At 42.9% G+C, this 15,968-nt stretch overlaps 1 protein-coding gene across 4 annotated transcripts in view; it reads right to left on the bottom strand.

The window, feature by feature from the left end:
- The window catches only part of LOC126281432 (probable isocitrate dehydrogenase [NAD] subunit alpha, mitochondrial), a 58,246-nt gene that overhangs the window by 39,770 nt on the left and 2,508 nt on the right, over window positions 1-15,968 (bottom strand). For all 4 annotated transcript variants that reach the window (XM_049980391.1, XM_049980392.1, XM_049980394.1 and 1 more), the window contains exon 3: window positions 15,591-15,722. In XM_049980391.1, coding sequence (XP_049836348.1) covers window positions 15,591-15,722 — 132 coding nt within the window. The remainder of the gene's footprint in view (window positions 1-15,590; window positions 15,723-15,968) is intronic.

The following is a 15,968-nucleotide window of genomic DNA, read 5'->3' as shown; positions in this document are numbered from 1 at the left end:
TATTAAAACGCTGTCAAGGGAAGCTTTATGTACGGCTATGCTAATGGCCATTAGCTACATGTTCCTGGCAACAAATGTTGTTCCTGACAGGTGTGTGACATAAAAGCATGCCCCGTCCTATCCATGGTTCTAGAGCCATCAGTATAATTGATGGTAGTACCCTGATACTCTTCAAGAAATAAAAGGAACAGATGCCAGAAGGTCATAAGGGGTGACATCCTTCAGGACAGGTATTGATCGGTCCTAATTTATGGCCTGGGTGCTAACCAGGGGGGGGGGGGGAACCACCAGGGGGGGGGGGAACCACCAGGGGGGGGGGGAACCACCAGGGGGGGGGGGAACCACCAGGGGGGGGGAACCACCAGGGGGGGGGAACCACCAGGGGGGGGGAACCACCAGGGGGGGGGAACCACCAGGGGGGGGGAACCACCGGGGGGGGAACCACCGGGGGGGAACCACGGGGGGGGGGGGGGCGGAACACCGGGGGGGGGGGGGAACACCGGGGGGGGGAACACCGGGGGGGGGAACACCGGGGGGGGGGAACACCGGGGGGGGGGAACACCGGGGGGGGGGAACACCGGCGGGGGGGGGGGGGAACACCGGCGGGGGGGGGGGGAACACCGGCGGGGGGGGGGGGGAACACCGGCGGGGGGGGGGGGGAACACCGGCGGGGGGGAACACCGGGGGGGGGGGAACACCGGGGGGGGGGGGAACACCGGCGGGGGGGAACACCGGGGGGGGGAACACCGGGGGGGGGAACACCGGGGGGGGCGAACACCGGGGGGGCGAACACCGGGGGGGGCGAACACCGGGGGGGGCGAACACCGGGGGGGGCGAACACCGGGGGGGCGAACACCGGGGGGGCGAACACCGGGGGGCGAACACCGGGGGGCGAACACCGGGGGGGCGAACACCGGGGGGCGAACACCGGGGGGCGAACACCGGGGGGCGAACACCGGGGGGGCGAACACCGGGGGGGCGAACACCGGGGGGGCGAACACCGGGGGGGGCGAACACCGGGGGGGCGAACACCGGGGGGGCGAACACCGGGGGGGGGGGGGGGAACACCGGGGGGGGGGGGGGAACACCGGGGGGGGGGAACACCGGGGGGGGAACACCGGGGGGGGAACACCGGGGGGGGGAACACCGGGGGGGGAACACCGGGGGGGGGGGAACACCGGGGGGGGGAACACCGGGGGGGGGAACACCGGGGGGGGGAACACCGGGGGGGGGGGAACACCGGGGGGGAACACCGGGGGGGGGGGGGGAACACCGGGGGGGAACACCGGGGGGGGAACACCGGGGGGGGAACACCGGGGGGGAACACCGGGGGGGGGAACACCGGGGGGGAACACCGGGGGGGGGAACACCGGGGGGGGGGGGAACACCGGGGGGGGGGGGAACACCGGGGGGGGGAACACCGGGGGGGGGGAACACCGGGGGGGGGGAACACCGGGGGGGGGGAACACCGGGGGGGGGGAACACCGGGGGGGGGAACACCGGGGGGGGAACACCGGGGGGGGGGGGAACACCGGGGGGGAACACCGGGGGGGGGGAACACCGGGGGGGGGGGGAACACCGGGGGGGGGGGAACACCGGGGGGGGGGGGGAACACCGGGGGGGGGGGAACACCGGGGTGGGGGAACACCGGGGTGGGGGAACACCAGGGGATACATTCTATGGAGGTTAGGAGTCAGGAGGTCGATGCCAATTGTTAAAAAAATAATGTGGTAAATTGGATGACAAAAAAATCGTCAGATAGTGACTAAGTAAATGAGCAACAGTTAGTAACATCAGAGCAAAAAAAGGAAAGATTATTGCTTATGTAAAGAAACTCCCTACAGGCCAAGTCCAAATGTGCCAGAGACTTGTCAATTGCAATGATGATGGGCCGGGTCTACAATTTCAAAGCTGAAGGTGGTTCTGAGCATTAACCTGGCAACTATAGTCCAGCTGGGATGATACCAGGGCCTGGTAAATATGGAGTAGCATATCTTCACTTGAAGAGTTGTGGGCAAAGAAGCAGGCTGTTAAGCTTCCACATGCAAGTAGCCTTTAGTTGACAGATATGAAGCAGCCAAGTCAGCATTCATCAAACATATAGGGGGGAAAAAAAGAATGAAACAACATCCAAGCACTGACTAACCAAGCAGAGCTCTGGGTCAGGACAGACTGTGATATAATGACAAACACACAACACACATTTCTGCATGAGAAAATAGTAACCACATGAAACAGACCAAGCAGCAACCCTACAGATGACATCTTGGAGGCAGCATTCAGCCAAGACTACAGACTGGGAACTGTACCAGTTGCAAAAGCTATTATATACACTGCTGCGTTGAGCAGTGGCCCATTAGAGGTAACGAGCCCATTGACAGTGTTTAAGATTGTGACACTCAGAACACAGCCCAGAGGTACACCATTCTCTTGGACATGTGGAGAGCTGACTCAAGTACCAGCTCTAAACAGGAACAACTGGTGGTATCAAAACTGACAAATACAAACTTGTAGAGAGTCTCAATTCTCTGATTTCATTGCATAATTACATGAGTAATTGGTTATTTTTGAGAATTTAGACATTTGGAATTCAGACATTTAGAAAACTATACTTTCGTAAGTTATCACCAGAGTGTTTTGGGTATGTAATTTATTTTGCAGGAAATCAGTGTTTGTGGTTCACAGTTACTTCCAAAGAAAACATCACCCCTGAATTTTATTGTACATAATTGCAAATAAACATTAATTTTTTAGAATTTTCGGAAGCTACCACTGTCCTCTACACAATATATTAGCAATCTGTACTAAATTGGCATTTGTGATTTAGCTGCTGCAGCTGATATTCTAACATATTGTGCTACGTCTAGTTTTCTCTTAAAGAGTAATCGTATATATTATCCACATTTATCATAAATTAACTGTATTTTCAAGTTTGCCAACAACTATAATTAACCTCTCAAAATAATTTAGGAAACCAGTAACTTTTACCACAGGTTTTTTGACTTAATCGAGATCTAGTTTAGTGTATTTGGCTCAATTCTTGTAGGGAATTAGCAAACTTTTACCTCAAAAGATTAAAACATAATCGGTGGTCTTCATTTAAAGTTAGTTCTTCACTTCCCAGTGTGCACCATACAAACCAAAATACAGCCCTACTGTTACTGCTGTTCTCAAACACATGATAATTTTTTGACACCTGTAAGCAGCTGAAAATCACTACTGACTACTGTCAAACTACTGGCAGCTGCTGCAAATCTGTGTTGAAAGAGTTCCTGTGAACCTTTGATACCAGTACCAGAGGTATCTGAAATATCATCTCCTGTGGACCCTGTCTCCTCTGCAGAAAGTACAATATCTGTCATTAGTCATCCATTTGACTGTGAGTGGCTAGTCAATGGTAGATCTACACATTCTATACAGGGTGGTGGGGACTAGGCAGGACTCAGGGTGTTGCAGCAATCCCCCCTAACCTACAAATTAGAGGTGCTGTCTTTCACCAAAGCTAGAACTGAGCCAGTGGCACACACTACACTTGTTTTGGGGAAACCTGTTTTGTCTGGTGTCAAGTAGAGGCAAATGCAAAAGGGTAGGGGTCTATTTATCATCGGCAGTTCAAACAGATGGCAAACGATGGAACTCCTTAGCGAAATCACAGTAAGGGACAGGAAAAGGGACAAAGTGCACACAATGTGTATGCCTGGGGGCCTCATTCAACAAGCTGAAGGGGGTATTCCAGCAGCCATTAAGGGAATGTGGTGCAACCAATTGAAGGTTGTGGTGCACGTTGGAATAAATGATTTCTGTCATATGCGCTCTGAAGTCATACTTGGGCCACTCAAGTGATGCAGCGAAGGTTGAGAAGCTAAGTCTTGATTTGGAGTAGGCCTATCAATGAAACTCACAATTTGCAGCATTGCCCCCATAACTGATTGTGGCCCTTTGATTCTAAGCCTTGTGAAAGGACTGAACCAGAGACTTCAAAGGTTCTGTGACAATCTATGCTGTGACTTCCTAGACTTGTGCTATAGGGTTGAGAACTGCAGAGTCCCCCTAAATGGGTCAGGCATGCACTACATGGCAGAGACTGTTACTCAGATAGCTGACTGTGTATGGGGCACATACAATGGATTTTTTAGATTGTGGGACACTCCATACATTCCAGGTAACGATAGCTATAGGAAACCCAGAAGCATCAGTATGATCAAAAGAAATGCCTCCCACAGGTAAGAGTATTGAAATACTAATGGTTAACTGCCAAAGCATTCGCAACACAGTGCCAGAGTTCAAAAGCGCCCCTGAAAAGCAGTGACGCTTGGATAACAGCAGGTACAGAATGCTGGTTGAAACCTGAAGCTGATAGCAGTGAGATTTTTCGGGAATTTTGAGAATATTGAGAGGATAGGCAAATGGACAGGAGATGGTGTATTTGTCACAGTAGACACGAGACTAATCACCTACATACAAATTGAAGCTGCATACGACATTGTTTGGGCAAGTGGGCATAAAATGATAACAGGATCCTTCTATCACCCACCAGACTCATCTGATGTAACTGGAAATTATCTGATGTACCTGGAAATTAGAGAAACCCTCAGTTCACTTGTACTAAGTTCCCTAACATAATGTAATCTACGCTGTAGACGAGACATCCAACAAATAATTGGGAAAATTACAGTATTGTTAGTGTTGGGTGTGATAAGACATCCTGTGAAACATCACTAAATGCCTGCTCTGAAAACTGCCAACAACAGATAGGTAGGAACCTCACTCACGATGAGATCTAATGGCAACAAATAATCCTGACCTCTTTGAGGATGTCCACATCAAAACTGGTATCAGTGACCATGAACTGGTTGTCAAACAATGATTACCAAACTTCACTTCAAAGGACAACTAAAATGAGCAGAAAGATATACATGTCCAGTGAACTAGATAAAGTCAAATGTCAAATCTCAATGAGGAACTTAAAACTTTTAGCACAGGGCAGGAGCATGTAGAACAACTAGGGCTCAAGCTTGAAAGAATAGCTGACCATGTAACCAGTTGAACAGTTTATAATGGGAGGTACCCTCCATGGTACACAGTCACTGTAAAGAAACTTCTAAAGAGACAGAGATTACTGCATTAACAGCTATAAAACAAAGCACAGGGCTGTAGACAGAGATGTTGAATGAAATGCATTTCGCTGTCAGCAGAGCAATGAGTTATGCCTTCAATGACTACCTAGGCAGAATATTGTCAAATGATATTTCACAAACCCCATAGAAATTCTGGTCATGTGTAAAGGCTGTTAGTGGCACCAAAATTAGTGTCCAGTCCCTGGTGAACAAGACAGAAACTGAAACTGAGGGTAGCAAAGTAAAAGCTTTAATGCTTAACTCAATTTTCAAACGTTCCTTTTAGAAAAGAAAATGCAGGAGAACTGCCCCAATTTAATCATCATACCACAGAAAAGATGAATAAAATAAGTATTATTGTCTGCGTTGTTGCGAAACAGCTGAAATCATTAAAACTGAACAATGCACCAGGACCCATTGGAATCCCTATAAGATTTTATACAGAATTTGCATCTTAGCTGGCCCCACTTCTAACTATAACCTATCGTAGATCCCATGCACAAAACGCAGTACCCAGTTCCTGGAAAAAAGCGTAGGCCACATTCATCTACAAGAGGGATAGTAGAAGTGATCCACAAAACTACCATCCAATATTCTTGACACTGATTTGTAACAGATTATTAGAACACATTCTGAACTCAAACATAATTAGATACCTTGAACAGAATGACCTACTCACTGCCAACCAGCAGGGATTCTGAAAACACGGATCACATAAAACCCAACTAGCACATTTCTCATATGACACATTGAAAGCTTTGGATCACAGCAGTCAAGATAGATGCACTATTCCTTGATTTCTGAAAGTACTTGACTCAGTACCATACCTATACTTGTCAACAGTACAATCTTATGGAGTATCAAGTGAGACTGGATTGAGGACTTTTTGGCATGGAGGACACAGCAGGTTTTCTTGGATGGTGTGTCACCATCAGACGTAGAAGTAATTTCAGGTGTGTCCCAGGAAAGTGTGTTGGGACCATTGCTGTTCATGTTGTATATCAATGACCTTTCAGACAACATTAATAGTAATCTCAGACTTTTTTCAGATGGTGCTATTATCTATATGAAGTACTGTATGAAAGAAGCTGTGTAAATATTCAGTCATATCTTGATACAATTTCAAGCTGTTGCAAAGATTCGCAACCTGCTTTAACTGTTCAGAAATGTAAAATAGTAAACCTCAGAAACAGAAAACTGTTGTATCCTATTACTACAATATCAATGAGTCACTATCTGAATCAGCAAACTCATACAAATATCTAGATGTAACACTTTGTAGGGATATGAAATGATCACTTAGGCTCAGTTGTGGGTAAAGCATGTGGTAAACTTCGGTTTACTGGTAGAATACTGGAGAAGTGTAATCAGACTACAAAGGAGACTGCTTGCAAATCACTCGTGCGAATGTTTCTAGAATATAACTCAAACAGGACTAACAGGGATATTGAATATATACAGAGAGGGGCAGCACAATTGGTCACAGGTTCGTTTGATCCATCAGAAAGTGCCACAAAGATACTGAAGGAACCGAACTGGTAACCTCTAAGACAAACGTAAACGATCATGTGAAGTCTGTTAAAGTTTCAAGAATTAGTTTTAAATGACGACTCTAGGAATATACTACAACCTTCTACATATCACTCACTCACATATGGATAAGATTAGAATGATTACTACCCCCCCCCCCCCACCACTCTTCCCAAGCTCCATATGTGAACGGAATGGGAAGAAACTCTAATAACTGGTACAATGGGATGTATCCTACGCTACGCAACTCACAATGGTTTGCAGAACATAGATGCAGATGCGGAAGACACCAGGCATGGAGGGTACATAAAATATGACGAGACCAAGTGATGTTTTATGCCTTATGTAGGTAAAAAAAAGGCAGAAATGAGGTGCTGACATTTAGAAAAATGCCTACTGGACTTCCACTTCGAACTTAATCAGATGGTCAGTTGTGTATTATTCCTTGGAAATCACATTAATAGAGAGACAAAAGGCTGCAAGGTTCGAGAATCCAGTATAATTTGCCAGCAATCATCCCCGTTTCTGCATCAGAAAAGTAACCAGGTAAGATGAGGATACAATCACTGTTGCGGAGTGGGTCACAACGTATTCAGTTGCAAAGCATGTTGGTGGGGTTCATCAGTCAGCACATGCCAAAAGACGATGTTTTGACTGGCTTAAGGATTGTGTCAATGACACTATCTCACCATTACAAAGGGAAGACACCTTCAAGGCAAATACAGTTAAATATTCTGAGCAGATGTAGACTTCTGAATAACACTTGCATTATCTGATAATGGATTGGGGCTGTACCTTTCAAAAAGGCAAGATGCTAAAACAGTTCCTTGTCAGTGAAAGGTTCATTCTATCATCCTTTGCAGGAGGAGTGGGGGTGCAACATAGAAGTATGCCTTCAACTTCTTTTCGCATTAGAATGGTGGCCAGGTAAGATGCGGACACCATTGCTGTTGCAAAGTCAGTAACAAGCTATTCAGCACGAACCAATGCATCAGTACGAAGACTATATAAGGACAAGACCTGGCACAGTTGTTCTTTGGTAGCCCAGAAGACAATGGAGCTAGGCTCTCACTTGTGAGGAAGAAGCAAGAGTTATCAAGAATATGGAGTGCTCCCACCATTTCTTATTACAGTAATTAATAGTGATCCACACTGGAAAGAGTGGAAGGCAGCCTATGAAAGATGTTACTTGAGGCATTCCAGGGCCTTTAAGACTATTCTTAATAGCTGTTACGTCTTTGGTCCACAATGGGACTGGCCAGTGGTGAAGTGTGCCTGTAAAGAGGAATGGCAGTTTCAGTGATGAGGATGACTGTGTCAGAGATCTCTCCCACAACCCTGTCAATGCAATTTGACAGAGGAGGTGACACCAGAGGTATACCACTGCCAGTTGGCTTTCTGAAGAGCTCACTGTGTTAACTGGTCTGTCGAGCGGTGATACAGTGATAGGATCACTGGGAAGTGGTCACCATTGTGAAGCTCATTACAGATTAGCTAATGTAGTGAAGCCACAACACTGCGGGAAGAGATCATAAGGTCAGCAGCTGAGAAGATTGTGGGAATGGCACTGAACTGGATTAGAGTACCGTCAATGAGCATGTCCAGATCAAGACTGGAAGGAAGCTGGTCAACCAGAAGGCCCCTATCAGATGAAGTATTTCTCCCCTACAAGAGAAGTTGCACGGTAAAATCCCTAAAAAGGTGAGAAGGGGGAGGGTAGGGAGCTGTCGGATTAAGATGTCACCTCATGGGAAGTAAGTTCCCTGCCTGGAGGTAAAGAAATGTTAGAAAAGGTGATCAGTGGGGCAGTCTACACTGCACATGCTACTGCCTCCCATGCCGAATGAAGAGGAATCCACTTGCTGACAAAATCTGTGCAAACCAAAGTACAGACCTCTCCAGTTGTCCCCCTGGGGCCAGTACGATTCCACTGGAATGCACAGTATCCTTTAAGTATTGGAAAATGGTCACAGTGAAGTGAGTTCCTTGAAGGGAATACAGACTTGAATAAGAGGAAATTAGTTGAGGCTATTCCACTGTATCATCTCATGGAGGGTGTCCTGGTGAGGTGTGAGGACCAGTCATGTCCCAGGACAACTGACATGGTTGCAGGTGGGATAACATCAATTAACAATGGGTTGGAATCTGACGGCATGGGGGGTATCTAGTGCTTCCAGGGTCACCAGAGTAATCTTCTATTTCACATCTTTTAGTGCCCAAGATTCTTGGAAGGGCATTTCTATAGGTACAGGCAAATTTTGTACAAGCAGCAACACAATAATGAAAAATTGGTAGATTTTAACAAAATAACTAACTTAAATTTCACAAAATAGAATGAAAATTTATCACCTTTTTGTATTGAAAATGTTATAAATCTGAGGACAAATATTGTAAATACTCTGAACTGAAGTTGCGTTTTGCCTTCTTTTTCCACAAGGCTGAGATTCGTGTGTAATCTTAAAATGAGAAAGTTCATTTCCTTCTGTGAGTTTCTAGGAAGACTGGTCCCGAAAGGGTTCCCTACCACTAGCTGATGCTGGAAGAGGAAGCTGCTTCTCCAGCTGAGTGGGGGAACTGCTCCCCAAAGACGGAGTTGCAGGAACCATGAATGGGGACAGCAGTTGTAGGTGCCATCGAAAATATTACAAAAAAAAACCATGAATCACTAAAATTGCAAAATAATAGCAAATTTGGCAACAGACATACTGATATTAGAAAAAAAATACCAGCAAAAGTGGCAAAAAACACCAAATGCTGCAAAAATTGCACCACATTTGGAACAAAAGGTAACACTGAATCTTTAAAAAAAAACAGCTGCAAGCTTGGCAGAAAAAGAAGCCACAATCGCAAAAAATCATTACACTAATATTGATTAAAACATATAAAAGGAAACAAATAACATCAAAAACAGTAACAGGGAAGTTCACAACAAACCAATTTGACAACAAAATAGAACTGAATTTGGCAAAAATAGTACCAAAATTGGCAATAAGTAACACAAAAACTAGCAAAGTAACACTGAAACTGGAAAAAAAATGCACAGACTTTGGCCAAAACTAACACCAATTTTAACCATAAAATAAAATACTTTTTCTCATATCTACTTATCTGCTGTAGGCTAACAGATGGATGAAGGGTGGGTAGTGCTGGGACCCACAGGCCACAACTCCTTCAGCCATGGCTGGTGTCAGGCCTTTGATATGTGGGTTTCCAGGAACATGGGTCTCAGAAGGGAGCCCTGATATCAATTGATGCTGGAAGAGAAAGACGTTTCTCCTGTTGGGTGGGGGAAGTGTTTCCCAAAGATGGAGTTACAGGAACCATGAGTGTGGAGAGCAGTGGTAGATATGCTTTGGAAAAACTGAAGTATGGGGGATGGGTGTGACAGCAATGACTTATGCAACTAACATCAACATGATGGAGGTGTTAATATTTTTTGTTGCCTCAGTACATTGCAGATATAGAAGGCAGTCAAATGATTTCTATTCATGTATTTCTTCCTTTTTTTTCAAATAGTGTGCAAACCAGAGAAAGTGGTGAATGCTGTTCAGTACAACTGATACACAAAAGGTGGTTGTTCATAAGGATGACCATGGAGTCGATCGCCACAAGGTCTGCTGTGCAGTGGGGTGACATTACCACAATTTACACACTGGAGACATGACCAAAGTGTACACATCAGAGATCAGATTTCGTATCACACTTCTACACCATAACTTCAACTTTTCTGGGAGAAAATTTCCTTCAATGGAAAAGATGAAAGTACCTGTTCAATTATTGTTGGAGTCTTCTTGCATAAGCCTTGTCATTCAAGATCAGCTCATATCGTCTTTTCTGTCTGGAGTTAAACATCTCTGTCAAAGATAACTCTTTACACTATATTCAAAGTTTTACTTGACGGAATAGTCACTGGTATGTAGCCCAGTCATTCAAATGCCCGAAGAGCTCGAGAATGTGCAGCACATGAGGTTTTAATCAACAGTGAACCACAGAAAATTTTTCCCAATAAGTCAACTTCTCCATATTTGTCTTCTGTGTGTTCCTCAAAAAATAACTGTTTTGCCACCACAAACATAGCTCCACCTTTTCTAGTACAAACCATGAACTGAGAAAAATGCTTCAGTCCCAGTATGGCTTGTCCCTCTTCCCATGCACTGAAAAGGGCAGGGAAATTAGTATGACTAACTGTCCATGCTGAATAACTAGATGGCTGAGTAAGAACAGCCATTGTGTTGGTTCAATTTGATACAGTTTCACGTGCTATAGCAGTTGCCCTGATGCCATCTACCCCGATCCAAGGCTCTCCTCACAGGTGCCACCGAGCCACAGCAAAGCTCATTGGGCACGACAGCCACTGCCACGAGTCCTAATGCCTCAGGGAGATGGGCATGCATCAGGAGCTAGCAGCTAGCAGCTCAGACAGCAGAAGAGTGAGGACTGCATTGTTGGAAAGATCTACCACAAGGGCATATAACCTGACCACTGAATATAGTGTACTGTAGATTAATACTGGATGGATTACATATACACCCATTGTCAAATTGTTACTCATTTGGACATCCTGAAGGTAGAACATAGGGAATAACATCTATAAACACAATAAATACAATGGACTGTGATCACTTCCAGAACTGAACAGCTCCATCTATCTAATCTACTCTGTATAAAAAGAAGTAAAGAAACCTATTAACCATCTAACATAGGTGCTTCTCACAGAAGCCTTCTAAAGCAAGTATTCCACATGAAGGCTTAATTCTGCATTCTCAGACTGGTTTAATAAGGCCAGTGTTACCATGGCCAGAACAAAACATCGCCATTAAGAAACTCAAAATACAATATCAGCAAACCATCTATCACTAAATATTTCCATAAAAAAATTGTGCCCAACTGCAACTTTTGTCAAAAAACATTTAAAAGTTTTATGGAAGGATAAGGACAAAATTTACTCAATTTATTATCGGCATAAGCACTTTTGTATATCTACATTCAATTTTCTTCTTAGCTCCTAGATTTTAATTCTCGCAAATATCTTGTGCACTAACACTTGCGGTAAAGCAAATACGCTTCAAATGTTAAGCACTGCGGTGAAGTTTCAAAACTCCAGTTTGGGCACTGACAGCTTATTCAAATTAGCAAAAGACAATTCTATTGTGTAAGCTTCTATGGTGTATTGCTAATTATATACTTACGTCAATAATGCCATCATGCAATCTCAGTGAAACTGAGCACTGTGTGTCTTCCTGGGAGCACATACAGGATAACTATCAGACAAAATTTTGTAGGTGGCCCCAACTGATATGTACATGGCATTGCAACTGCAGAGTTTGCCCTACAGATTTCTGCTTCAAGTATGTGTACACAAATCCAACTTTAATACTAGTGTACACTTTTCAGAACATTAAAATACTCAATACCTGTTAAGTACAGATAATTATCTTATCCACAATCATTTTTATATGAAGTAAAATATAGTCATAACTACCTGCTTACTTTTCTTCGTGACATTTGTGTGTCATGCATTACATGTGATTCTGTCTTGGTGACTGAAAATGTGTTAAGTTTTTAAAGCACTTTCAGTACACGAGTATGAAACTGCTAACATAGGGTTAGAGCAAGATAGTGTTATCGAGCAAGATACTGATTGTTGTGTCAGACTTATTTCTAGCATGACCTGAAGTATAGGACAGGTTCAAAGTGACAATTCGGTTGTAAGTTTGTGAAGCCAATGAATGTGAGTACAAAATAAATGTTGTAGTAACAGACTAATTTGAGCAGAGCCCAAGATCTATGTTCAATCTTTATACGACTTTTCAATAAAAACAAGTCACAAGGTAAATTCAAGAAACCTGCATTATACAATACACACAATCTCCAATGAATATTAGGTACAAAACTAAGCAACTGTTGATGCAAACAGGACACTTTCATGGTGTCACCAATTTCACATATATTAATTTGAGTTACTATAGACAGAGAACCTTAAACCTGTTGAGAACTTTCTCTTGTGAAAACAATATTCTTTAAAAGTGATACATGTGGTTTGGCAACAGATTCTCCAAGTCTATGAACTGTAGGCGATGCAAAGTTCAGAACAAACTCTGCCCAAGTTCATATATCTTTCCAACATTTGCATGATAAATTCTAGCATATTAACACCATACAATAACAAATTGTGAACAATAACTGTGGTAAGCAAGGAATCCACGAATAAGAAAGGAATCCACCCACGAATAAGAAAGGAATCCACGAATAAGAAAGGAATCCACGAATAAGAAAGGAATCCACGAATAAGAAAGGAATCCACGAATAAGAAAGGAATCCACGAATAAGAAAGGAATCCACGAATAAGAAAGGAATCCACGAATAAGAAAGGAATCCACGAATAAGAAAGGAATCGAGGAGTATACTTCACGATTATTACCATGACATTTGCTACCAATAAAGGTAAGGACACGCCTTCTCAACTATTATTACTAGTAGTGATTTTGATGAGAAAGAATACCGAGTCTATACTTCAACTGTTCATAACTACCAAACCGCTGATCCCCTAAAACAAAGTTCTGCACCAAGGTATTTAAATAACATAATGGAAGGTCTGCTTGTAAGATCAACATTACTACTACATGGGTAATCCACTGACAACATGCACATATGTATTTTTAAAGCACAGAAATGTCTACTCAAACCCACCATTTAACTATATCAACATACAATGAAAAACTGGTTTTGCTTCGTCTTTCATGTGCATGATAGTTTTTCTTAAATGAATGTAATGAAATAGCATGAATTCAAATTAATGCACTAATCACCAATAAGGTCCGGTTATTAAAATGACCAACAGTTCTTGCTCCAAGAGTTCAAGCAAGAAAAATTTATTTCACACTGTTCCAAAAAACTCATTTTTAGAATTCTGCATTGTAAATCAAATGGCATTAAATTAAGCAAAATTTAGTACATAGCAGATTCAATTAAAAGAAATCAGATCTGGAAAAAAAAGAACGTTCAGCTCATCTGGGCGACAAATTGTGTGAAGAAAGTGGCCAGAATACAGACAGAATAGCGTGTGATTAGAAATGCCAAATTATTTCAAGGAGTAGGCCCTACAATAGAATCTACCACAAAATTAGTAAAGATGCACAGGTAACATCAGATTTAAAACAAGCACCAAGCCAGTGGCAAAAAGTATAAGCCTAAACCTGGAAAATTGAGACGTATCTTATATAATCTTAGTAACTAACACCATTAAGAAGTACTTTAGCAGAATAGCAAATGATCTTATCCGAAGCAACTTTCAGACTCCTAATGTGCATCACATTAAAAATGACACAATGTCTCACTTCAAAAACAAAATGAAACTAACGGGATACTCGTAGAAAACTGGATGTTTAAGATGGGGGACAAGTTAGATTACAACAATAAAAAAAAACAACCCAAAACAAATAGTTAAAAAAATTAAATTACTGCATTCTGCCACAAAAACAAAACCACAAGAACTGGACATTTCCCTTGACCTACAGAGCTCAACCACAGCTCCTGATACAAAAAAAAAAAACACCACCTACAACTCCGAAACGTGGAACCACCCCCCCCCCCCCCACTCAAACCCAAATACCTCAACCTCATATTCACTACATCAATTAAAACACAACCAACCTACCATAAATAGCAACACAAAACATCACAATAATTATACAATAAAACCAACACACACACACACACACACACACACACACACACACACACACCAACAATGCCACACCACAAATGTGACACCTAACACATTCAGCAATAAGACCGAACATATGCAGAAACTGTAATCATCACCTATCTCAGAACATAATGATACACTTGTTAACTTCACCGTCATATCCACAGCTAATGAAATAGCAATAAAAAAAAAAAAATTAGACATTTCCGCAGGACAGCCTTATCAGACCTAGTAAAAATACCAAAGATAAAAACGAAAAAGAACCTTAATAACTCACTGAAAACACAAACAACGCACATCTGCACCAACTACCTAAACTTAAAACCACCTTAGCACAATGACAAGCAAAACTCAAATGAATGCAATACCACAAGTTAAACTAAACACAAGCTGTAACAGAAACTATAATACAGGAATAGCATGCACATTTCCAGTCCGCAATCAGATACTGAATAATATTCTGGGGGAATGCACCTTTTAGTCAATTTGCATTCAAGAAGCTATCAGAACTGCAAGCAACATAAGCAGACAAGATTTGTGCTGCCCTCCTTTTCCTGGCACTACAGATAAGGACCTTCCATGCCTGTAAATATTTGAAACAATAGTCTTTACAAGATAATATTTAGGAACCTCCTGTGTATACCATAAAAAAATCTCAGTGCACAGCACAGAACAAAAAGTGGCAACAACATCCATGTCTCCTATGTGAGAACCTCAACCTACCAGAAAAGTGTTCCTAAGATACACAGTTACACGATCACACATGTAACATCGAATTATTAAAGGACGAAAACTAGCTCAAAAAACAGCTTAAGTCATTTCTCACTGGACAAAGTTTCTACTCAGTAAATGAATTATTTAACAATTAACATGGAATCTTATAAAGTAAAATTACCAAACACATTACAGCAATCGTGTGGTAAATTGCACAACGCTGTCACTTGTGAAAAATTCTATTATGGTTGTTATATACACATAATCTATATTCATTCTGTATTTTTTAAATTAAAATTGAGACTGTGCTATCTCACTACCTACTATGGGTGGGCGAAAAATGGTATGTCCGACAATTTTCCTCTCACACACTTCCCAGAAAAAAAGAACTTACAGCTTCCAGCGGCTAGTAAATTAATTAAAACGAAACTATACCATAAGGCCACTTGGAGAGAGTGATTAAGTTTTCGTCGACCCGTTACACATACGATGCGAAATTTTTTTCCTGTACTTGAACTTACTTGAGCAGCAGCAAATATCTTCTGTACCGACGCTGAAATTTCTGGTCCAATACCGTCACCAGGAATGAGGGTCACTTTTTTCGGCCCTGAGCTACTGTATCGTCGCAGCGGAGCCGCCACCACTCCGTTAACCTGAAAATCAAATTGCTACATAGTACTTTCACATTGACACCGATTCGCCGCTACTTGCTAACTACAGTGTATCTGCGTTTTCATACGTCATAATGAAGATAACTCGTTTTACCAACACAAATCCCTATACCTATTAAGGATGTGAATTAACACGCCACAAGATATGTACCAAAACTGAATTTTAGAGGCGAATTAGAATTCTTATGCTATAGGATGAACGAAACAAATTGCAATAACGTTGAAAAA

Source organism: Schistocerca gregaria, chromosome 7 (assembly GCF_023897955.1).
Source record: "Schistocerca gregaria isolate iqSchGreg1 chromosome 7, iqSchGreg1.2, whole genome shotgun sequence".
NCBI classification, from domain to species: domain Eukaryota; kingdom Metazoa; phylum Arthropoda; class Insecta; order Orthoptera; family Acrididae; genus Schistocerca; species Schistocerca gregaria.
This window is presented reverse-complemented; position numbering and strand designations above follow the sequence as displayed.